The 24,976-nt window shown below is 42.3% G+C and overlaps 2 protein-coding genes across 12 annotated transcripts in view; one reads left to right on the top strand and one right to left on the bottom strand.

The window, feature by feature from the left end:
- DCUN1D3 (defective in cullin neddylation 1 domain containing 3) overlaps positions 1–2,617 on the bottom strand; it is a 40,202-nt gene extending 37,585 nt beyond the window's left edge. For 3 of the 4 annotated variants that reach the window (XM_063099484.1, XM_063099479.1, XM_063099481.1), the window contains exon 1: positions 2,466–2,617. The gene's annotated coding sequence lies outside the window, so the exon portion shown is untranslated. Of the gene's footprint in view, positions 1–2,172; positions 2,355–2,465 lie in introns of those variants that run through there. The other variant, XM_063099482.1, reaches the window with a different exon arrangement.
- LYRM1 (LYR motif containing 1) lies at positions 2,202–22,331 on the top strand. Of its 8 annotated transcripts, none has more exons than XM_063099489.1 (4): positions 2,202–2,276; positions 15,186–15,406; positions 19,387–19,479; positions 21,336–22,331. In XM_063099489.1, exons 2-4 carry the CDS (start codon positions 15,248–15,250, stop codon positions 21,450–21,452), a joined length of 369 nt encoding a protein of 122 aa, XP_062955559.1. In that variant the 5' UTR covers positions 2,202–2,276; positions 15,186–15,247; the 3' UTR covers positions 21,453–22,331. The 8 variants fall into 8 exon arrangements, with proteins under 8 accessions (XP_062955559.1, XP_062955557.1, XP_062955563.1 ...); XM_063099487.1 differs by lacking the exon at positions 2,202–2,276 and adding an exon at positions 2,882–2,955; XM_063099493.1 differs by lacking the exon at positions 2,202–2,276 and adding an exon at positions 2,974–3,165 and having other exon boundaries at positions 19,387–19,475; positions 21,336–21,419.
- Positions 22,332–24,976: the final 2,645 nt, after the last annotated feature.

Below are 24,976 nucleotides of genomic sequence, written 5' to 3' on the forward strand. Positions count from 1 at the left end.
TTATTATAGTACCTGCAAAAATAGTAAGTGATAGACCCTAGGAAAGAATTAATCAAAAAGGAGGACCACTTTCTATTTTCTTCTCCTTCTTGATCTAATTTTGCCTATTGTGAGCCCACCTCCACTTCTCTGACCTTGTCGTCTCTTTTCACTCTCCCCTTCGCTCACTAAGCTCTGGCTATTACTGCAGCATCCCTCCCCATCACCCCACCAGTCCCTAGAACTTGCCAAACTCATTCCAGCCAGTTTCTGCACTAGCTGTTCTCTGAACCTGGATGGCTCCTCCCCTCATCTCTGCAAGGCTGGGTCCTGTTTAACGTAAAGCTCAGCTTAAGTGTCACCTCCTCAGAAAGATCTTCTTTGACTGCATCCCAGTCACTTTCTATCCACACCACTCTTATTTTCTTTGGCACTTCATCAAAATCTAATTCATTTGCTTCTTTATTATCTCTCTCTGTCCCCACCCCACCACCCCCGCTGCAATGTAAACTGCAAAAGAGCATGGACCCTTTGCTTCTGTTCACCTTTGTACACCAGTGCCTGAAACACTGGCTACTATTTAGTTGCCAGTCAATAAATGTTTGTTAAATGAGTGAATTTTGGACTTTTTCATTCAATGGCAAACTAGGTTCCAAATCATTAAGGTGAGAACAGTAGTCATTCTTTTACTGCATTTCTGTGAAACATCTAAACACGCTGTTACTTGTACAATCAAGGCATAAATATTCTGTTTTATCAAGCCTGGAAGCCCTGACAAATAGGATGGAACTCTTCCCAACATGATGGTAATTCTAGCCATATGCATAGCAAGCTCAGTTACAGAGGGAGAGGATTTATGAACACTTTCTAATTAAAGGACCCCTAAAATTTAGGCACTATCTCTTAAAGTTCTTTAGAAAACAGTTTCAGATTCAACAAAGGATTTCCAAGAAATATTATCAACACCAAAATGACAATCATTACACTTCACTCTGAAATCCATATGACAGGCTGGAGGAGCACTACTTGGTGATTTTTTTTTAAACCAACAGAGTATCTATCAACAGAGACCTTCTTACCAATCATTCTTTGCTTTTTTTCCAAACAATTTTTTTTACACCCGTTATTGGCTTGTATTCTTCTTTAAAACAAAACTAAACAGATCACATTGTCTCACTTAAGACCACCTATCCACAAAGAATCAGCTAAATAAATAAGAATAAAAATAAGCACAAGTCTAATGTGTGTCACTGAGGACTCGTGTGCCAGACACACAAATGGGGAAAAAGATAAAAGAGCAACTGTCCAATTGGAGAAACAAAAAAGTAATATGGGGTTTTCTGTTCTCTGAAGTGCATCATGAAGTGTGGGTGGTGAGAAACACAAAAATACAGAATTAGCCTAACATTAAATCATTTCGGAAAGAGTTGACAACATGTAAACTTCTCACACAAAGTACTTAGAACAAGAGACTTTGCTACTTTGGCCATTTAGGATTCCTTGAAAGGGCTTTGGAATTCCAGTATCCATAAAAGAAAATGCTCATTATAATGAGGAGCTACCAAGCGTTGAGAGGTACTTGCAATGTGACACAGCCTGTAACTGAAGTATTACAAAGCTCGCAGTTAAGATCTAGGATAGAGGCTGAACACCAAATTCAAAAGAGGTAACCCAAGGTACTAAGTGCTATAAAGAAAACACACACACACACACACACACACACACACCACACACACACACACACACCACACACACACACACACACACACACACACACACACACCACACACACACACACACACACACACACACACACACACACACACACACACACACACACACACACACACACACACACACACGATTGCCCCTCGGCCACAGAGAATTAAAGTGGGAACGAGGAGAGTGGATGGGGGAAGACGAGGGGTGAGTGCGAGTGGAAAAAACAATACATTTGTCACCCCGTCCCACTTCCTATACGGGACACGGGCAGAGCCTCCAGCCCCATGACATCAGACACAGATGGCTATCGTTTACGGCAAAGGTGCACAGAAAGGCCTTCGTGTCTGAACCCCTAATTTCAGGGCTGTTAATGATTAAAGAGAAGGATGGGGGTAGGGAGGGAAACAAGGGCGGAGAGAGCTGGAGATTCACCCACCACCTCCTCATGGACTCCCACCTCACAGCGCTTACCCGGGACTTAAGACCAGAGCCTGCACCCCTCCGGGGCAGCTCCAGCCCCAGGCCCCCAGGCGCCGGCTTGGAGGGGTGCTGACGGCGGGAGGCGGGGACGGCAGGTAAGTTTTCCGAGCCCTGCGGCTGACACGCCACAGTGTCCCCTCACAGCCTCCTCTTCCAGAGGGATCGGTCCAGGCAAGGCGCTGATTTCCACTCCTCCCGCCACCCCCTTCTCCAAGGTACCCAACCCCCGCCCCTTCATCCTCAGTGCCCCCCCCTTTTTCCTCAACTCCCCCCCGCAAACTCACAGCTGCTCCAGAGGTTCCTCCAGTCAAACCCTTTCTGGAAACGACGGCGGCCCGGCGAGTCCAAACCACCTACCATCCCCGCTCGCGCTTCCAGGCACCCTATCCCCGCCGCCGCCGCCGCCTCTTCCTCCACCACTGCCACCGCCTCCTCCTCATCTGCGGCCCACCGGCGGCGGTCGCCCCGAAGCCCCGCCCCCCCATCTCCTCCTGCATCATCACTTCCGGTAACCCCGCTGGCCGCCGGCTCCAGGAGGGAGAATGGGAGCTGGGCGGGGAGGGAAGGGGCGGGTGATTGCGTCATGACGCACGCAAAGACGTACGAAGCCGTCGCCAAGTAAGGGCAAAGACCTACCACCGGGGAGGTGGGGCCGGGAGGAGCGGGGTTGGGCCACCTTTTTGACTGGAATGGCGGGGGGGCTATCAAAAGGGGTAAAGAGAAAACAGGGAGAGGACGAGGCGGGCTATATCGTTGGGTGCCGCCGAGAGTGAGGTAGCGTCTGAAGTGCTGGGACACTCGAGACTGCCCCTGACCTGGGACTAGTACTCCCACAGAGGCCCGCCCGGTGGTTTGGTCCGCTTGGCCTACCGGGCCCGCCCGAGTTCGTCGGCCGCAGCTCTGCGGGCTCCTGGCGCCGCCTCCTCCCGGCCCGCCGAGGGCCGCGGCGCTTCTGTGGGTGGGGGAAGGCAGGACTGACGCAGAGTGAGTGTAAGGGATGGAGACGCCGACTCCAGGCGCCGAGACTGGGGGAAGGCGTCGGCTCCCCGGGGGCGGGGGCGGGGTGGCCCCGTTGCTAGGAGACGCGCTTGTGTGACCCCAGCCGCCTGAGGGCGGCTCGGTGTTGTCGCCACTGGCTTCGGGAACCTGCTTCAGGGAAGTGGCCCGCGAGCCAGGAAGGGGAGGCCTAGTTTGGAGACGCTGAGGTGCGGTTTGGGGTCCATCTGAGACTTTTCTGAATCTTTCGGAGCCCCGAATGCAAATGGGAGGTGGGAGCAGCAGTTCCGGGGGCGAGGGGCGTCTGGCTGGGCAATGTCGACGTAAAGGAGGCCCCGAACAGGAACGGAGATTTTCTCGGACAGTGAGAACCAGCTTCGTAATTCCTTCGATCGGCAAACTTGAGGATAAAACGGAGGCCTTGCTCCTTAATTTGTTTTTATAGTGCAGGAGAGAGTTAACCAGTAAATCAATAAAGAAGATATCCGCAAGTGAGAAATGCCGCAAAGTCAGGGTGAAGTGGTAGAAGATGGGGGGAGGGCCACTCTAAATCGGGTGAGGCCGTTCAAAGGTGGCCACGATTTTGCGGGAATCCGAGAAGGGAGGGAAGATAGGAGATGAGCTTTCTAGGTGGAGCCAGTTGGAAACTTTTAAAGGTAGGGAACAGGAAAAGGCCATGTGGCTGGAGCACAAAGAACAAGGGTTAGAGTGGTCTTCGGTGAAGTTAGTAGCAGGGGCCTGATTCAGCAAAGCCTTTTAGCCCAATGCAAGGGTTTGGTTATTGCGTTACCGGAGGATTTTAAAAAGAAGGAGTGACTTGACCTGACTTACATTTTTAAGAAATCTCTCAGGCTGTTGGATAGAGAATGGTGGAAGTAGTCAGACCTGTTAGGAGGCTGTTGCAGTAGACCAAGGGAGAGGTGACAATAGTGTTGAAAAGAAAATGGAGAGAATTAGATTCTGAATATATTTTGGAGGTAGAGCTTGCAGGACTTGCTGCCGAATTGGATGTGAAGTGTGTGAGAGAGGGAGGAAACAAGGATGACTCCCTAAGGGAAAAGTTTGGAAGGGAATATCATTAGATTTCTTTTGAACATACTAAGTTTGATAAGTCTATTAATCCAAGTGAAGATGTCAAGAAGTTGAATATAAGTCATAATCGGATATAAGTCATAGAGATGATAAATATGGGGATTTATTCCTAGAGGGTGTAGATAAAAGAGGAAGGTCCGTAAACGTCTTAGGGCTTTTAATATTTAGAGATTACCCAGAGAAGGAAAAGACAGCAAAGGAGACTCTTGACACAGATAAGACCTCAAAGACAGAAGGAGGAGGACCCCTCAATATCCCTGAATAATGGAACCCACCCTAAAAATCAGTGATACTCATCCACCCAGTTACTGGGTTCTACTCATCCTCACTCAAACCTCTTCCCTCCCTTCCTCTCCCAGCTATCCATGCTTTTGGACTTTTGCACAAGTAATTCGTGTTCGTTATAGAAAACCTGACTTTTTCTGATAAATGTTCATTTACATGTCTGTCTCCCCCATGAACTACTTCTTCTTTGTGCCTTCCTGGCTCCTAGTATTGAGCCTTGTCGGTGCAGCCCAACATGTGGTTATAGCTGGGCAGGAACACCGTGTTCATAAGGTATCAGCCATGCAATTCAACAGCTTCTGACAAAGGGGCTTTTGTCCCTGCTGCTGCTGCCAACACCATCACAGTTATGGTCAATCTCAATATAGTGGAAAGGATATCAGAAAGAAGAATCAGGCCTGGGTTTCAATCTTGGATATCCTACTGACCAGCAGAGTGACCTTGAATAAGGCCCTTCTCTTTGAGCTGAAAGGGTTGGCGTAGATTAGAAGTTGCAAACTGGCAAGACAGATATTGCTTGTAAACATATTGTTTGGTCCACAGAGTGATTTAGATTTTTAATTTACTTGCCAACGTTTATAAATTGGATGCCAAAATCCAGATTTTTGGCTTCATTTGAAAAATCAGACAATCTGACAACACCAGCCTGAATTTCCTAGAAGTTCATACACAGCAACAGTCAGCAGCTTATGTTCCAAGTTTGTCAAAGGCCTCCTCTCCCTTCCACTACCTGGCTGACCCCTGTGGACATTTGGTTTGCAATTCTTGGTCTAGAGCAGTGCTGTCCATATGTAGCCACTAGGTATAGATGACTATTTAAATAAAATGAAAATTCAGTTTGTCAGACACACTAACCATATTTCAAGTGCCCAGTAGCTACATGTGGCCAGTGTCTACCCTATTAGACAGGGCAGATATAATATTTCCATCACAGAGTACTATTGGTCAGCACTGGGCTAGAGGAACTTGCGGGTATTCTGGGTACCTAATCATTCTCCACACATAAAAATGGACCGACAATCATAGCTGCTACTCTTAAGGAACTTTGTCTGGTAAGGACCTCTGGTGCCTCTACAGATGAGAAAATTTGCTCATTTAATAGTTGTTTGATAGATGGAGGGTACTTGGAAACAATTTTGAAGGCATGGACCCCTGCGCAGAGTGTGGTTATTTATCAGATATAGTCACATGTGGCCTTAACAGGGATACCTTCTGAGAAATGAGTCATTAGGCAATTTCATCATTCTTCAAACATAGATAGTATAGCCTACTGCACAACTAGGTTATATAGTACATCCTGTTGCTCTGGCCTCCACTGTATATGGATTCCATTATTTACGTGGTCCATGATGGACAGAAATGTTTTTATGTGCCTAGTTGCATCTAGGGTCAGATGCTAGAAAGCTCTAGCTATTTCTGGTACTGTAACCAAACCCTTTTGTTGGTTTCCTAATCCAGTTCCTTAGAAGATAATCACAAAGCAAGGTTTAAATTAGTGTTTTGTGTTCTCTGACTTCCCTAGCTGCTGTGAAGGGTTGAAGATCCTGGCTGGGGTGCTATGAATGACTGGTTGATCTTCAGCATTGGCTTTCTATTTTCAGCCCCTCCCACACATCTCTAACACCATCTCCTACTTCTAGTAACTGGTTTTCACCACCTCTAACTGACCCTTATCTTGCCTTTGTTTCTTAAAATATGCTGATAAGGAAACAGATACTTTCATTTCTTTCAAATTGAGGGACCCCCTACTTGATTTCCATTTAGAAATTCAATCGCTGAAGGGGAAAATCGCTTTGTGTCTATTGGTTGATAATATCCTGGTTCCAATAGCCTGATTGGAATTCCCCTGTGCAAGTATAATCTTGCTTATACCCCAGTGCTAGTATACTTGTGTATTTAGAATGGGTGTGCTTGCCTCCTATATCTTGTTTGGGATAGTTATTTTAAAAGTTTTTCAGACATCAATATTTTGTTTTTGCCCTGTGTTCTAAAAATTTCCCATGTTACAGGGCCTAACCTAATTTCTTTTTCCTTAGGTAAATAAAAACACAATCTACCCTCTTCTCCCTGCCCCCCATCTGTGACACACCATATTGTCACTTCTGTGTAAAAAGATGCTGTTTCAGAGAATAGTTGTGGTATGATTAAGTATACCACACAAGCATATCCTGAGATTCACAAAACAACGTGTAGTATTACACTTCCCTTTTTGGATTCTAGTAACCAAAAACTGAATCCAGAACAGGAAACAAGTCTGTGGTGTGTGTGTGTGTGTTGACTGGTGGAGGGGAGGGAACACAGAGGACCAGAGATGTGTAGGGCTCAGTTTGACTTGTAGGTTACTTGACTGAGGTAAGGATGATATTGTGTAGGATACGGATATACAACTAAAAAGTAGGGTGTATAACTGATCTCGGAGAAAAGTGCACTGAACAAGGAGTAGAGATAAAGGAAGAAAAATAGGAAGGGAAGCCTGGCCATGTCTTTGGTATTTCCAGTAAGAAGTATGTGCTGTGGTTTGAAGATAAGCGGTGCCTCCAACAGGGTTATTTACTCATACTGAGGAACAATGGCCCTGTACTATACAGGGATTATTAATGATCAGAGGGAAACAGCTTTAGGAAAATCCATTATTACCACAAAGCAATAAATTGCCAACTGGCCACACATTTCTTTTTCCTCCCCTGCAGACAAAGCTAGCATAGATAAAAGAGGACTCATTGTTCCTCCTCATTTCCTCCTATTCAGGTAATATTTGCCTTTGTTCACTCCCAGTGCTAAGTGATTTACATGGATTATCTCATGAATAATCCTTACAGCTCTTTGAAGAAGGTTCTGTTGTTACCCCATTTTACATTTTGAGAAACTGAGGCCTAGGAAGATTAATAATTTGCCCAGTGGGGTGGAGTCAGAATTCAAACCCATGTTTGTCTGCAGCCGGTACATTTATTTTTGTATTATAAGTGTAGAAAGACTAAATGCCTAAAACCAAGACAGGCATTCTTTACTCTGCTATCCAGGGCAAGAAAACCTGGTTAGTTTGGCATTATCAAGAGCATTTCGATTCCCTAGGGGCTTTCCAAATGACAAAAGCTTGAAATTGCAATTTTTTTTTTTTTTTTGGATTGTTTTTAACCTGTAATCATTGGATGCAGTGGACCTTATTCACCAAAAGAGTTGTTTTTTCAAGAAAAAGGTGTCAGAACTCCATTTTTCTGTATGTTTGGTTCTGAACTTCATAGAAACATTGTAAAGCATTTCAGTTCAGTGGACAAACCCTAGCTGATCTTAAAAGAACTTGAGAGGGCCAGCCCTTGGCTCACTCGGGAGAGTGTGGTGCTGATAACACTAAGGCCACGGGTTCGGATCCCATATAGGGATGGCCAGTTAGCTCACTGGGTGAGCATGGTGCTGACAACAACAAGTCAAGGGTTAAGATCCCCTTACTGGTCATCTTTAAAAAAAAAAAAAAACTCAAGAGAGGATTGCATCGTAGTTGTTTATCTTACACTGCCCACGACGGAACTGATAAGGCCTACCCCCCAAATAACACTGAGTCTTCAATCCTTTATCCTGACATCCACAGCTCTTAAACATCATCATAAAGGTTAATTAGTATTTTAAAGTGCTCTGGGATCTTCAGTCAGGAAACTTGGTCCAAATACCACCATGAGTATCTCAGGATGAGAATAGACATTACTAGTGATCATTCTGTGTGTGCCAGACTTAGGATTATAATTAATGTGACAGTCCCAAACCTATTCTCTGCACCCCCCTCCCCCCAGTGAAAGAAGAAAGGTAAGTCAAACAAGATTACAATACAGTAGAATGGATGCTATGATAGGGGTAAGCTAGAGGTGCCAGGAGTACACATAGGAGGGACACTGACCCAGTCTCAGTGTGAAAAAGGCGCCCCTTGAGAAGTGATGGAAGCCAGAGGATGAGAAGCAACAGATAGGCAGAGGAGAGATATTTCAGTTGTGTGAGTTAGGGGTTCCAGATCTAAGGAGATAGAGCAGCGGGACATGGGAGGGCCACCACTGGTGTACAGTGAGCACCTAAGACTGATTTCCTTTGGGTGGATTTCACCACAGCCAAAAATCATAAAGTACTTGGGAGAGAAATTTGACTATACCACAGTCATTAGTTCTGATGAAGAAAACAGATTCCACCTAGGGCAGGTCTTTCTTGAAAGAATGGAAAGGGGTCTTTCCCTTCACCTCCGGGGGCTTGAAGGTCAGAGTTAATTCCCCTTACCTTTTTCTGTCCTTTTGTTTGTACTGCAGTACTTTTTCTTCACAACATTTGGAATGTTGACATTCCTGAGACCGGAGTCATACTATTGTAAATTTCATCTGCAGAAAGGGAGTTTTCATCTCTGCCCTTAAACTCCTAAGTGCTCATGCTGTGCTGCTCTTTCTAAAGGTGGGGGGAAATTGTTCTAGAGGTGGGGAAAAAGGGTGAAGTGGATGAGGTCTCTAGTACTAGCACATCTTTCCACAGGTCTCCTGTGAAACTAGATCTAGACATTACCAAGTGCCTAGGTGTGCCATGTGGAGTAGGTTCGTAGAGCTGGGTCTCATACCCTTTTCAAACTTAACACTCAATGGTGAGTAGAAGGGATAGTTGGGTGTTTGGTGTTTTATTGGGGGGGGGGGCGTTTGTCAGTCTCCATTATTGACTCCAAAATAAAAATGGAAAAACTTGTGGACAAGGAAACAATTATCTAATTTGATTCTTGATCCTGACTCTCCTGTCAATTAAATGGCTTTAAGTAAGACTTGTTTTGCCATCTGTAAGAGTGGTGGAATCATAAGTAGTTATGGTATAGTTTGATATCCAGCACATTTTAAAAGATGTAAATCAGACCATGTTACTCCAATTTGCTTAAAGTCTGTCATTGGCTTCCTTTTGCTGTTACACTACAAACTCCTTTCCAAGGCCCACTCTCCCAACCTATGCTGGATTCTGTTGGCCGGTGCTTCCTCCCCCAAAGGCTCTTGCTGCACTGAGATTCATCTTTGAAGTCGATTCACACCTCAGAGCCTTTGATCTTGTTCCCTCTTCTTGCACCACCCTGCTCTTAACTCTTCCCGTTAATAGGCTCCTTCACACCATTCAGGACTCAGCTCAAATGTCACTGACCCCCTAAAGTAAAATAACTCCCACCTCTGCTCATTTGTATTATATTACTGTTTTATTCCTTCAGAGTACATATCACTCTCTGAAATGCTTTGTTTTCCTTGTATATATCATCTGCCTCTGCCACTGGAATATAAGCTTTAGGAAGTCAGGGGCCATGGCTGCATGTTTATCACTGTATCCCCACAACCGCATGTGTCTGGCACATGGTGGGCACTCAGTAAACATTGAGTTAATGAATGCATGGGTCCTTGGGAGGGAAGAGTAAGGCCTATAGGGTAGCAGTACTGCAATGAGCCCCTGCCCTGGTATCTCTTTTATGATGTCAGCTCCCTTTGGAGTCAGAGGGGACAGGGTTGCCACAGGGAATAGAAGGACAGAGCAGTCCAGCCAAGTGCACAGTCTGCTTTAAAGGTGTGTAGCATACTTATTGAGGAAGGGCAGTTGTAGGATGGGGCAGGGGCAGATGGTATATGGGAAATCTTGTCAAAAGACTTGTAATTCATATCAAGGTAACAAGAAAATTTGCTTCTTTTGCTTTTTCTATAGGAAGGGAACAGAATTGTTTAGTTCTCTTTGTCACAACTGGCTAAGCTCTTTTAGGAATCCACAACATAGAGATTGAACAGCTTATTTAGTGATTAAAAGCATAAGCTCTGACTCCAGATAGTCTGGCTTGAATCCTGGCCTTGCCCATTATTAGCATTGTGACCTTGGACAAGTTACCCAATCTCTTTTTGCATCAGGCTCCTCCTTTGTAAAATGGGGATAATAGTAGTATATACCTTATAGAATTGTGATGATTGTGAGAATTAATATATGTAAAGCACCAGTGGAGTGTCTGACACACAGTAAGTGCAAAGCAAATTAGGTCTTAATATTATTATTATTACTATAATAAACAAGACATAGTCCCTGGCCTCCAGGAATTCAGAGACTGGGAAGAAGACATGTAATGCAGTAACTGCGAAAGAGCAATAGCTGGCCATGATCGAAGCAGGGAAAAGGGTGCTCCAGGAAGCCTTGACAGTAAATAGGTGTCTACTTGGTGGGGTGGGATGGCTAGCAGAAAAGAGGCATTCTAAGTGAAAGGCTCAGCTAGGACAATCAGAGGCATGACTCAACAGGGTGCCTTAGAGCAGTAGCTGCCAAACCTCTGTCAGAAGCCACATCACAATTTTTGCTATTACTTACCTATATTTTAAACCAGTTTTAGAATTTTCATAATATATTTATTTAAAGGAAGCTCCATATCACAACAAAATCTAATTCACTCTAAACCATGTATTTGATGGGCTATTCTAATAGACATTAAAGTAATCACAACTAATAAAACATTTGTATTGTATGTCTGAAATCACCTCCCCAACCGATCTTTGGGACAACTTGTATTAGGGGAAACTTCTCCCAAGTATGAACAGAGGTCAAAACACAGTAGGAGCAACATCTCAGCTTTTTCTAAATGGCACAGGCCTGCAATAGTAGGTGCTGGGAAATGAATTTCACCCCAGCACATGTAAAAACCTGTGTTTATATACATGGGGTGTGATTTTTTAAAAAAGAGACCAGCTTCCAGTCACATTTCCTTCCAGGCACACCCCATATTTTCTTCATTCTGGGATTTGGGAGCTAGGAGGATAAAAAGGAGTAAAGAGTTTCAAGAAATGTTAATTCCAGAATAAACGCTGTAAAACTTTATGAAAATTCCTTAAGAGTAGACTTTGTGGCCAGTTGAGACTGCAGTTCAATTGTGGTCCTCAAGCATTGAATATTCCTGATGTTGCCATAGGAAAATCCCAGCAGACTGCATGGTATCAGATCAACCCTCCATACTAGTGAAGAAGGGAAAGGCTGCCTTAGTCTACTGTTAATTGTGAGAGATAATAGATAGCTTTAGAAGAATAAATGTATGTTTCAAGCCATTAAATCCATAAGGAAGAAAGCTCTGGGAAAAGGCAATTTTTCTAAATGAGTTGCTTTCTAGGAGCAAAGATGAAAATATAAACCAAACAGCAATATAAGACAAAGAGCTTTTAAAGTTTTTTTTGTATATATGGCTGATTCTGTTTCTAGAATCACAAACTCTAGCACAAGATCATTTTTCATTTATTCAGCAAACATTTATTGAATACTGATTATACACTTTTCTAGGTGCTGAGAGTTATGCAGCAAGTAAGGTAAATGTGGTTACTGTCCCCATAAAGATTAGAATGTATGGGGGAAGACAGGCATTAACAAACCATTGCTCGAGTGATGAGTGCTACAAAGAAGAAATATCAGGGAACGGGAAGATTCATCAGAGTCACTTGACCCAATGTGTGTGGTTGAGGGAAGGAGGAGGATTTTCTGAGCAACCGTGTTTTCACTGGGAACCGAAGGATTAGTAGGGGTTGGTCAGGTAAAAGGGAGGGGATCGGGAGAACATTCTAGAAAGAGGGAACAGTGTGGGTATGTGCCCTTAAGGAGCATAAAGAACTGAAAGAAATCTAGTAAGAAAAGAACAAAAGAAGCATTTTTCTTTCCTGTATTTATTTCATTTTTTGTTTTGTTTTGTTGGCTGGCCGATACAGGGATCTGAACCCTTGATCTATGGTGTTATCAACGCTGTAACCAACTGAGCTAACCGGCCAGCCCCAAAGAGAAGCATTTTTCTTTTCTTGCTTTTTCTCTCAAGAGTTGGAAGGAGGTGATGAGCTAGACTTGTTAATAGTATACAACGGTGAATACAGCTTTAGACCCTTCTCTGGGGCAATCTTCTGGGTCACCAGAAGTTGGAGAGGGAAACATCACTTAAATCCCTTTCAGGTTTAGTTTTCAAAACACTTAAACATTAATTAAAATGTTTTGAAAATAGTCCTGTTAAGTACCAATTGTTTGTACTGCTTGTTACCTTGAGTAACCTAATTGCAGGGCTTGCGTATCAGATTATGGTTTATGATCAGTTAGAGTTTGAAGCAGTGGTTCTTAGAAGGAAGCTAATTAAAGTCAGAGTTTGGAGAAGGTTGCTGCTGTCTGAATATGCCTGACCGTAGTAGGTTTTCTCAAGTGTCTCACTGTCAAGGAAGTTTGGTCTGTTAATGACAGGGAAGTGAGGCAATTATTAATAGTTGTTAGTTCCAGACTCCCTGCCCCTCAAAGGAACTGACTCACATATTTTCATATGAAACCATGGACTTTTAGGGAGAGCCAGAAACTCAGAAACCTGTTTTCTTACCAGGAAAAATGTCATCATCTCATCTGGGTTTTTATTACTATTAGCCACAAAGCATGATGTTCTCTCTTGTTTTTTATAGATTCCTTTTAAGCATTTTTTTCTATGAAGCATTATGGACTTCTGAATTGGTGTTGAATAAAACTTTGGTCCTTTAACCTTTGACCTAGGTGAAGTAGTGCTTTCAAGCTTTTCATCAAATGGTTCATTACTCGTTTCTCAAGAAATGTCACCAGAGTTAGGGTAAGCAGGAGGGGCAATCATTTTTGAAAGAGAAATTCTCTGTAAGGTAGATTCCTTGCAGGTACTTAGAATTCCTAGATAAACACCCCTCCTTCCAGCTCCCATCTGCATTCTTTAGTGGTTCTATTCCTTAAGTTCAGGACCACACAAAGTATATCATCTCCAGGTCTCATGCCTTTCCCTTGGGTTGGAAATGGATCATGTTCCCAAAGGGCAGTGAGCAGCCAGCCTACTTCCCGATCCTGGCGAGCCGGTTTGAGGAAAACCCAGGACTCATAATGAGGTGTCCAGGTGCCTGGCCCTTCTCCTTACTCACCAAATCTGTCCTCGTCTTCCCTGCCTGTCTTATTTAAGGCAGTACAATATTCATTATTTCTAAATCTTACTAATCACAATCCTCCAGTAGTGGGACGTTTTCTTCCCTATTTCCTGAGCTACTTTTACTTTATTTTATTTATTGTATTGTATTATTATATTTTAGTTTGCTGGCTGGTATAGGGATTGAGCCCCAGACCTTGGTGTTACCAGCACTATGCTGTAGCCAACTGAGTTAATCAGCTAGCTCCTGAATTTCTTTAGGATATAGAAAGGTAAATAGTAAAGAAATAGGCTGAAATTTCTACATGAGTTTTTTTTTTTTTTTAAGGAATTTTTTTTTTTTTTTGCTTATACTGTTAATGCCCATCAACAGAATAGACAAGCATATTGGGATATCTTTATCCAGTGGACTGAAGTGCAGCAGTGAGAATGTATGAACTAGAGCTATGTGTGACAGCATGAATGAATCTTACAAATATGATGGGCAAAAAAAGCGAGTTGCAGAATTTTAATATATAATAAGTTTCTAAACTTGCAAAGTAATACTATATAAAGTGTAGAGATATGCATGACAATGATAAATTCAGGATAGTGGATCCTTCTAGGAGAGAGAAAGAGAAATGTGATTTGGAAGGGGTACAATGGGGGTTTCAACTATATACATAATTTATTTTATAAGGTCTGTTGTGAATATATAGCTATTATTCTCTGTATCTTTTCTGTATCTGAAATACTTCATAATAAATATAACTTAAAGAGGTCAGGAATTTTATTTTTAAAAATACAGTTAGCTTTAGGGAATGTACTAAGGTCAGTTGTCATTTAGCCAAGTCCTCTGAAATTAAAACTGATATTTCACAGTAAAAACCCAGAGGGGCCACAGAGCTTCAGTCATCAGAAAGATTTTTAATTGTACTTATTGTATAGTTCTTATTGGACAAGACAGTAGACCAACAATTTTGAGAAATATTTTCAAAAAGTTTATGATGAACCAAAAAGAGAGGTTGCAACCTGACAGCGGCATCTGGGTGGTACTGAGCCTAGAGACTCATTTTGTTTGGCCTGCAGGGTACTCACATTTTCAAAAATAATGACAGCGTCTTTTTGAGATTTCATATGTTAAAAATCTGTACTGCTACCTATTCTTAAGCTATCAGGAAATCTGGCATCCCGAAGCCCTCATTTCTATATGGCAGCAGCTGGCTATAGCTGAGTAGCAGGTGTTCCTGTTCAAGGGGGCAGGTCCTGTCCAGTTGGCCACTGTCCCCATCCAGCCAGGTTCCCTCATTTATGTTACCTGCCTGGCCCCAGAGGCACTTGAGTTTGCAACCTGTGCATTATATTCCAGTTCTTTCTTAAGTAGATATTTCAGTTCTCCAAGATGTACCTTCTCTTGGGCACTCAGGTTAGTGAGATCATTTTACCAGAATACACACTAAAAGCATCATTTCTAAGGTATTCTGGTAAGACGGATTTAAAGAATAGTAAATGTGAATTTTGGTTTGCCACATTTGTAACAGTGGTCTCCATGGCAAACAACATGGCTGAGCAACCCTCAACTGTGCAGTGATGCACAAAGCTAGCTGAGAGCAAGCTGGTGTTCCTACTATGCTGTTCCAGCAATGCTCCCCAGCAGAGCTGTTTAGAAAGAGCAGTTATTTCTAAACTAATTAAAATCTTGATTTTAAAAAAAAATGTACGTCTGCCATCTGCCTAGTTGCCTACGGTCAAGTTGAATTTTTATGCAAATCGCCTCTCTTCTGTTTTGGTGAGTCTGAGATGACAACAGCAACACGACAAGAAGTTCTTGGCCTCTACCGCAGCATTTTCAGACTCGCGAGGAAATGGCAGGCGGCATCAGGGCAGACCGAAGACACCATCACAGAAAAACAGTACATACTAAATGAAGCTAGAACGCTGTTCCAGAAAAACAAAAATGTAAGTAGGCCCCATTTGCAAGGAGGAGAATAGTTTCTTGTGGTGCTTGTTCATTTCTTTTACATCCTAAAATAAGAGGACTGAACAGCACAAGTCACAGTGGCAGAGCGTGGGGCAGAAAGGGGCCGGGGCACAGCTTGGCTAGCTTGTGGAAAGTCTAGCCCAGCCTGTGTCTCTCTTCACTTGTTCCAGGTCTGAGTCCAGCCAATAAGTGGCTCAGTGTCCTCAGAAGACTCCATGAGCCAGGTGACATGAGTCAGGCCAATGAGACTTCTCAGAGGAGGAGCTGTCCCTCACATGCTGGGCCCATTGCTGGCCACTCCCATAGGAGGTGCACAGTGAAATGTTTTCTTCAGTTCACAACCTATTCAAAGCCTCCAAATATAAAGCCATTCAGTGGGAAGAGAATAGGATCAAGACACAGGGTTCTCTTTATAACTTAGCTTTGAACTCTACTCTCTTTGGCTAACAGAGTAAGGTTGCTCTTTGGGCTACAGAATTGGGTAAAAGGGTGCTTCCATTAGCTAGTTTAACAGAACTGCACACCCACACACCATGAAGCCAGATTTGGCCCATCCTGACAAACCATAAAGCATTAGCTGTTAGCTGCTTAGAAGACCTCCTGGCACTAAGCATGGACAGAGGCTTTCAGCCCATGACTTTTCTTTGGTCTCTTCTCATTGATCTTCTGGATTCAGTGCTGTCGCTGTTCCCCTCATGAAACTTCCCAACAATGTACCCTTACTACTTTTCCCTCTCTGACCTCTGACTCTGTCTCTTTTTGGCCCTGTCTTCTCCAATATCCTCCTGCCATCCATAGGTGACCTCTGAAGCTTAGCCCTCTGCGCTGAGGCCCATGTGACATGCAACCAACTTATGGTTTCAGCTCTCATATCTGAATATCCAGCCTTGGCCTCTGACAAGCCACTTGGAGGACCTCTCCACAGCATAATTGTCCAAAGCAGAACTCATTTGTCTACAAGAGCATTCCCCTTCCCAGCTTTCCTATTTCTGTCCTAGCTTCTATCACCATTCTCCATCTCTTTATTCTCATTCCTCATTCAACAAGTATTCGAGTGCCCACCATGTGCCAAACACTGGATTATATGTCATGGATAAAAAAGTGAACAGAACCAAGAGGGGATCCCTCAAAGATGTTCAGAGTTAGGTGGAAAGAAGTGTAAAATCACAATTGAGAGAAGTGCTACCAAAAAGTCCTCCTAATTTACAGTACCTTCCCCTTCTTGGGATCTCTGCAACCTTCCTGCTTTTTAAGACCAACTTGCTCGTGAAGTATCTTTCTACCTTCTGACCCTCCTCCAGCTTCTCCAAACTTTTTCTGCTCTTAGCGTAGACCATAGTTGCCACACTAGAGTGTATGTGCCCCATGATGTCCTTAAACAGCCCTCTGGAGAATGGACGTAAAATACCACAACTGCAGTTTCTACTTTTTATTTCATTCTTTAAAGTGTCTGTTTTATATACATTTATAATGAATTTATTAGCACATGTATATAGTTTATAAGTTAATGCATTTATAGATCAATATCAATATATATGGGAGCTGTGGGCTCAAGAGATTTTTTATTGAGAGGAGTAGGTGATCCAAAAGTGTGTAGACCCCTAAGTAGTTGTTCATGTTCTCTTCTTCTTTGTTTCATTTATGTTGGCATGGTCTTCCCAACTGGATTGTCAGTTCCTTAAGCACAAAGACCATGTCTTACACTTTTCTATTATATCCCATGGGACCTGCCTTGTAGTTGTCACTAAATTAATGAACATTTACAAATACTTTGATTCAATTGGGCTTCTCCAGGAAGTCTTTCTCAGTTTCTCTGCTCCTCTCAGCCCCATGATGGCCATCTATTCTGAATTACTATAGCTCTCTGTAGCAGTCACTGCCCTCATTGATTATATACCACTGTGCCTTTTCTGTAGCTTCATGTATCAGAGTTGTTCTGCCCAGGTAATAGCTTTAATAGGTGAAGACAGGGACGATGGCCCCACAGTTTCCAGCCTGGAGCTATGGATATCATAGTACGTGCCCAATAAGCCTTTGCAAGCATACCCACATGAGGACTACTCAAGACTGAGTTTTTGGTTGCAATAATCCTTCCTTTGCCTTTGCTTGGATTGGCCTGAGGGGTGAGCCAGAGGGAAGTGTATATGCCACTGATGGTACATGAGAGTCGTTGGGGGTGGGGAGAAGGAAGTACACAGGTTTTTAATTTTAAGATATGTAGTTATTTTAGCATGTATTAGAAAACAGAATGTCAGACCATAATTTCACTAATACTATTGCTTAGGAGAGAGTCTGTTGAAAGAAAAATTTTAATATTAGTATAGGTCATGTGTGGATATGACACAATCATGTAGGTAGCCCATGAATGACTGAATTTGGAGCACTCTAGCCGAAGCTTGTTTAGATGGACAGCTGGAGCCCCAGAAGCTCTAGCCCCCTTAACAATATCTTTGTCAGAGGCTTTTCCTTTCTGCCCAATCTTTCATGCAGGTGTAAGCAGTTTCTTTTAACTTCATTTGCTCTAAACAGCTTAATAATCCAGAGGTATCTCATGAATTACTCTGAACCCCAATGGGCAAATAGGAACATGGAAATCTACTCCCAATGTGGAGAGCAGAGCAGTAGCTTCTGAGAAGCACACAGGTCAGAAAGTTGAGCCTCTGCCCCAAGGGACTCAGCTGAGGTTCTCTGCATTGCTGTTCTTGGAACTCTTCCCCTCTGCTGCAAGAGGTACCACAGGACCCGAACATCCTTGGAATTTCCAACCCACATGGGCCCAGACTTTGCTGTGCATGTCATCTGGGGCTGATGCAATCCTAGTTCTGCTTTGAGGCCTACTTGCAAACTTGTAGCAGATCTGCAGTGTTGATTCATTTTCCATCCTCACAAGGAAGGAATTTCTCCCCTTCTACTTGGCTTTCTGTTTTTCAGAATGAGCTTTTCATTCCTTTGCTTGAAAATGGACTACCACAATTTGATTATTTTGGAATTTCAAAAGCCTTTTGTTCCCTTACTAGTGAGGATGGCAGTTTTCAGTTTAGAATAAGAAGTAAAAGAAAATAAATAAAATAGTTAGATCATTCCCCAATATCTTACTTGGGGGGTTTCTGCATAGTGCTTGCTGAAGAAATTGGGTTACGTTAAAGTTTAGTGAATATGGGGAGAGAGTGAAGAAGCACTCTCATTTAGTGTTGGTGGGAATATAATTTGTAAATTGTTGGTGGGAATATAAATTGGTGTAAACTCTAGAGGGTAACTTGGGAATATCTGTGATAATTAAAAATGCATTAATATATACCCTTTTTCCTAGCAGATCTCTCTCTAGGAATTCATCTTTTAGATTTATATGCATGTGGGACCAAAAAAAAATTTTCAGAGTGATCCATAGCAGATTTATAATGGTGAAAGACTGGAAATAACCTCAATGTCCATCAGTAGCAGATTGGTTAAATTATAATAAAGCCTTATGTTGGAATTTTGGATAGCTGTTGAAAAGAATATAGAGGGAATGTGTGAATATAGAAGGAGCTTTGAGTTATCTTAGTGAAAAAGCAAGGTTCAGAACAAAGCGAGCTATTGTTTGTGTAAGAAAAAAAACTAAGTCTCTATATACATGTGTGCTTATATGTGCATAGAATGTCCTTGGAAGGACACATACAAAACTGTTAGTTGTTGTCTCTGAGAAGGAGAACCAGGAAACAAGGGTAAGAGGGAGACTTAGGTTTTACATTATATACTTTTGTATTGTTTGAATTATTTTTACTGTGTGTTGCCTATTTCAACAAGTAAAAGTTAATCCACAGTAAATTTTAGTATTAAATTGCCTTTGATTTTTTAAATATCAATATTTAATTTACTGACTAATAAACTGAAAAAGTTTAAGAAAATGTACAGTACTTATACTTCACGTACCATTAGAAAGATGCTAACAGTCTCACTTCTTTTCCCCTTTTAATAGCTCACAGACCCAGACCTGATTAAACAGTGTATAGATGAATGCACAGCCAGGATTGAAATTGGACTGCATTACAGGATTCCTTATCCAAGGCCAGTAAGTGTGGCTCCAGTTAACAGGTGATGGGTACTTACCTCGTCAACCCGATTATTTCCAAGAATGTGTACGAGGAGGGCTAGTGTTTGCTGAGAAGCCTAGAGCTACTGTAGGAGGTGTGTTGGAATAAACTATCCTTGAATGCTGCCAGCCTATCACAACAAACTAAAATGTCAGTGAGTGCCCGATTTCTCCTACCTGTACAGCTTTTCCACTTATGGAAGGGAAAGCCAGCTCACATTTTATAGCTTTATCTTTTGACTTTCACCTTTTTTATGGAAATGTTTTTATTTTCCTTATTATAAAAGACAGGTTTGTTGTTACTAAAAGAATAAAGTCTAAACATTAAGGGAATGCATAAAGTAGAAAGTGAAATTGTCAAAAAATTTTCACCCTGTGGAAGTGACCATTGTAAATGTTTAGTTGGACCATACGAAATTGCTATTATTCAAGTCTTTGACTTACAAAAACAAATTTTATATTGTATTGGCTCAACCTAATAGTTTGGCAACATATCCTTTTTGTCGTTTTTTTGTACTCAACGTACAGACATTTTCTTTACATATATGGGATTCTGGGCATACTGGTTTTGTTTTTTCTTAATTTTTTTGTAAAGATGACTGGTGTAAGGGGATCTTAACCCTTGACTTGGTGTTGTCAGCACCACGCTCTCCCAAGTGAGCCACGGGGCCGGCCCTGGGCATACTGTTTTATTGCCTACTTATTTTACTTCAACTCTTCTGGACATCTTTTTGTATAGCTCTACCTCAGTCTTTTTTTCTTCTTCTTCTTCTTTTTGGTGGCTGTCTGGTAAGGGGATCTGAGCCCTTAACCTTGGGGTTATCAGCACTATGCTCTTCCAAATGAGCCACTGGCCTTCCCTACCTCAGTCTTTTTAAATGTTTGCATGGTATGCTCTCGTAAGAACGTGCCATTGCATGAGTCAGGTTCTTCAGAGAAACAGAACCAGTGTGATGGAGATATTTATCTAGATATATATGAACGGAGATTTATAATACGAGGAGCAGGCTCAAACAGTTTTGGAGGCTGAGAAGTTCCATGATCTTCTGTCTGCAAGCTGGAGACCCAGGAGAAAGCCAGTGGTGTAATTTAGTCTGAGTCCGAAGGCCTGAGGGCCAAGGGGGCCAGTGGTGGAAATCCCAGTCCAAGGACTGGAGAAGATGAGATGTTCCAGCTTAAACAGGCAAGCAGGAAGCAAAAGGGGCAAATTCTTCCTTCCTCTGCCTTTTTATTCTGTTCAGGCCCTCATCAGATTGGATGATGCCCACCCACTTGGAAAGGTGATCTTCTTTACCAAGTTTACTGATTCAAATGCTAATCTCATCCAGACACACCCAGAAATAATATTTAATCTGGGCACATAAAATTAACTATCACAGCCATAATTTAACCAGCTCTCTGTGAGTAGGCATTTAGGATGGTCTCACTTTTCCACTATGCACTGAACATCTCTGTTAACACACACTTTTTTCCTCCCCCTTCTTTGGACTCCCATGTTGCAGTATGATCTGTGATCATTTTTTCCCTCCATCAGGCAATATGGCAAAGAAGAGCACAAGCTCTGGAATCAGATAGATCTGGGCTCAAATCCTGGTTCTCCCACTCAATGTATAATCTTAAGTCACTTCTCTGAGCCTCCATTTTCTCATCTGTAAATATTGGAGTAATAATTCCTTATGAAATTATTGTAAGGATTAATGTGTACAAAGATTATAAAGATTAATGAGTCAATGTTGGCACTTAGCAGACAGCATGGTTTAGTAAATCCTCAATGAATATAAGCTGCTGCAGTGATTATGAATATGATTCTTAATATCATTATTCTTCTTATTCAGATTCATCTGCCTCCAATGGGCCTCACCCCACTACGAGGCCGGGGACTTCGAAGCCAGGAGAAACTGAGAAAACTTTCCAAACCAGTATATCTCAAGTCTCATGATGAAATTTCCTAATACAGAAGAAATTTAATTTCTGAGAATGATGAGCCAACTACGTCTTGAATGTAAACCAAATAACAAAACCCTTCTCTTTGATTAGGGGTAGATATTCAAATATCTTCTTAAGACCTCCAAAATTGGTCCTCACCCCATGACGTGTGCTTACACATCACTAGAGTTTGTCAAGGTCTTGCTGCCTGAATAGATGACATTAACTCTAGAGGTCATGAACCTTACATCCTCACTGAAGTCACCTTTGGAGACAAGCCTAAGGTGTATGGGAGGAAGGCTGAAGGGTGACAAAGGTTTTCATGGGAATGGCATTTGCCACACATGCCAGCTAATGCCAAGAACTTAGCCAGTTGCTACAAGTTCTTGTGGCTACTATAAAGCTATATAACACCCTCAGAACACATTTAGGACTTTTTTTTTTTTCAAGTTATTGCTTAACAGTGGGTGTTTTTTGTGTGTGTTTTTCTGGTTGTCTTTTGACCCTTCCTCTTTCCAGATAAACTCCCCTTAAAAAGCACATCACTGGACTGATCATGGTTTTTCATGGAAATTTTATGTGTGACCCATTCCTGTCTTAGTTAAATGCATGTTTACCTTATCTCAAAGCCTACAATCACTTAGGATCTGAAAAGCTCACTTGAAACTCATACTAAATTCATTATGAGTATCTTACCTTAACATAATAGAAAACTACCAGGTCCAAGCTGGCTTTCAAATTACGTCTAAACAGAAATGAGACAAATAGAGATGAAAACACAAAGGATTTATACCTCTGCCTGTGTGCAGAATGGTGAGAACCTTGTGGCAAGTATTTGTATATCAGTGTCATTCCCTCTTCTAAAGAGGATGTGCATCACCAATAAAGATAAATATCAATTTTGACCTCTCTGTATTCTTTTCCAAAATGGGTTAGTGACCCTCAGAAGCAGCAATTGAAACTTGCTTCTGTGAGCAGTAGCATCCTTTTACATGCCCAGGGTAAGTACTGCAGGGTTGGCAATGATGTGGAGAACAAATATGATACCCTATCCGTGAAGTAACAGCATATGTGTATTTAACACAAATGTGGCTATAGGCCTTTGGTAGAGAGAGACAGAAATTTAAATGGGCTAGTAGGTGTATTGGCCATTCATTGAGCACGTAGCCTAGCTTGAATGGGGTGATATGAATCTGCTGTTCTTTAGGCCACTGTCCTTGTAGCCCATCTCATTGTGGAAGCATCTCCCTGCCCAGAGGTGGTTCTGATGTTTAAAGTTAAGTATTTTCTGTGCAACAAAGGGCCTGTGAACTCAAGCCAACTACTTTATCTGGTGGTCAGTCAATGAAACAGTGATCTGTTCCTGCATTGGAGGAAAAATTGGCTGTGCTGGACCAAGTGAGGGATGGCTTGCCCATCTCTATCGTGTTCACTTTCTAAGTAACCTAAGGTATATAATGATGATGTACAATTTTTGCCTTGCTCTACTGAGTGTAGAAACCACCCTTCCTACCAGCCTCCTCCAAGATGGAAGTCCATCTAATTGCTAGCCAGTCTTTGAACATCTTCCACATGTCAGGAATCTTACCAAAATGTGAATTTTATATGCTTAGCCTCCTTTGCAAAGATGCGTATACTATTACACAAAAACATAATTGTCAGTTTACTGTCGGACCTTCCATGTAACCTATGCCTTGTGTTTAATAGCATTTTTCCCCATTTTCTCTTCAAGATGGTAAAATCCCCATCTTTAGTCTTAAAGGCAGAACTTAACCTTCCCTACATCCTCTTTCAGTGTAATTTTCTTCCAACACTGACAAAGACTGAATGTAACTGCTTATCCAACAGCTAGATTTTTAAAGAGCAAGGACTTTGTCTGATGTCATCTCCTGAGCTATTTATAGGCAGGGACTGCAGCTTCTCACCGAGTTGATCTCTGGCCATCTCTGCCCCAGGACTCCAGCCTCTAACTCCACAATTTCTGAAGAGCATATTGCTCTTTCGCAGGAAAAGACATTAATTACCACATTGGCCCCAATAGAAAAGGACAACAAATTTAGGGCAATCTTACTTTACAAAGTGGAGGAAATTTTTTAAATTACAGAAATTTAAATACATCATATGAAAACATTCTGTTCCTTGACCCCTGAGGAATGAGGCAGTCAGTCCCTGCCTCCTCAGCTTTTTGTTGCTGAAGCTAGAGTTAGATAACTGTAATTAAAATTCAATTGTTCTCTTAGCAGCCCCCTCACTGCCAGCTCTTTAACAGCTCGCAATGTGACTTACCTACCAGTCCAAGATTCAGGGATTTGGGATCCTGACCATCTTTCCATCTCACATGACAGACTAATTTGGAATAATAAGGCAGTTCCAGCTATCCTTATTCTTCAGCTATCTATACCTTATTTTTCCTCCATTGGAAAAAGTTGTTTTTCTTTCTTGAAAAAATAGCTGCTTAGCTACCTACTTTGAGCTGAAGGAGACTGGCTGCTCCTCACTGTCTCTTTATGGCCCCTGGCAAAATTTGGAGAGCTTCCCCTCGCACTTAATCTCTAGGATCACTTGGATGATTTACTGACCTCTGAATTCAGAGTTCTCAATCAGAATTTCATCGGCCCTATTATTGGCGCCATGAGGAAACTGAACCTGAAGTTTCTGGAATCTGTTTATTTGATTCTCAGAAGCTTTCCGCATTCCAGAAAAATCAAAGACCCCGAGTCAGGACATTTCTCCTAGTGAAGAAACAGAGAAGCCAAGCCAGACACATTAAGACTCTCCAACAGCCTTATGTCTTTGCTCAACTGCAGTGTGACCAGTGGATACCCTGAAAGAAACCGCTTAGAGCCAAAGGACTGTATGAGAGACTTAGTGAAGAAGTAATACATCGAGAATTTGGTTTTTATCTTCCTCAGGAGTCTTCCAGCTGGCCCTGGGGAGAAACAAGTGATTGAAATTTCTTGGACACAATTGTGTAGTTGGAGCTATAGATCTCTTCTAAGTTGCTACATCACAACATAGCCAAGTCCTTGGCAGCATGTGGCAGTGGAAAATGTCTGGGCTCAAGGGCCAGATGGACCTCAGCTCAAAACCTGGCTCTGCAAGGTAAACAATCTGGGTTAATTTAGGCAAGTTTCTTGATCTCCCTGAACCTCCGGAGGGAGAGAAAATCATGACCCCACACAGGATCAAGCAAGATATCTAAAGGCCTGGGCACAAACCCTGGCACACAGTCATGGAGGGATATTGGTTCTCTCATCTCCCCTTCTTGAAATTTCAGCACATTGAAACAGCTGTGGAACACTGGGTGACTTTTCTAAACCTCTGTTTTTACATTTGTAAAAAGGAGATAACGATAATACCTACTACAAAAGATTATTATGAGAAGTGCATTTTAAATATATTGTGAGCCTTAACAAAAGTGGCCCAAGCCTCTCTCAACCTCTGAGAAGCCTTGATGGTAGCCCATGTGGATAGACTAGAAAGAAGTGATTGAAAATCGGTGACAGTTACAGTAAAATAATAGGAAAAAATCAAAAAGCTACAAGGGTGC

Source organism: Cynocephalus volans, chromosome 6 (assembly GCF_027409185.1).
Source record: "Cynocephalus volans isolate mCynVol1 chromosome 6, mCynVol1.pri, whole genome shotgun sequence".
NCBI lineage: Eukaryota > Metazoa > Chordata > Mammalia > Dermoptera > Cynocephalidae > Cynocephalus > Cynocephalus volans.

Excerpts from the sequence above, each read along its gene's own strand:
- LYRM1 (XM_063099489.1), top strand. The coding sequence starts at position 15,248 with ATGACAACAGCAACACGACAAGAAGTTCTTGGCCTCTACCGCAGCATT. Across the intron at positions 15,407-19,386 it reads TGTTCCAGAAAAACAAAAAT|CTCACAGACCCAGACCTGAT; the intron begins GTAAGTAGGCCC and ends CCCTTTTAATAG. Across the intron at positions 19,480-21,335 it reads GGATTCCTTATCCAAGGCCA|ATTCATCTGCCTCCAATGGG; the intron begins GTAAGTGTGGCT and ends CTTCTTATTCAG.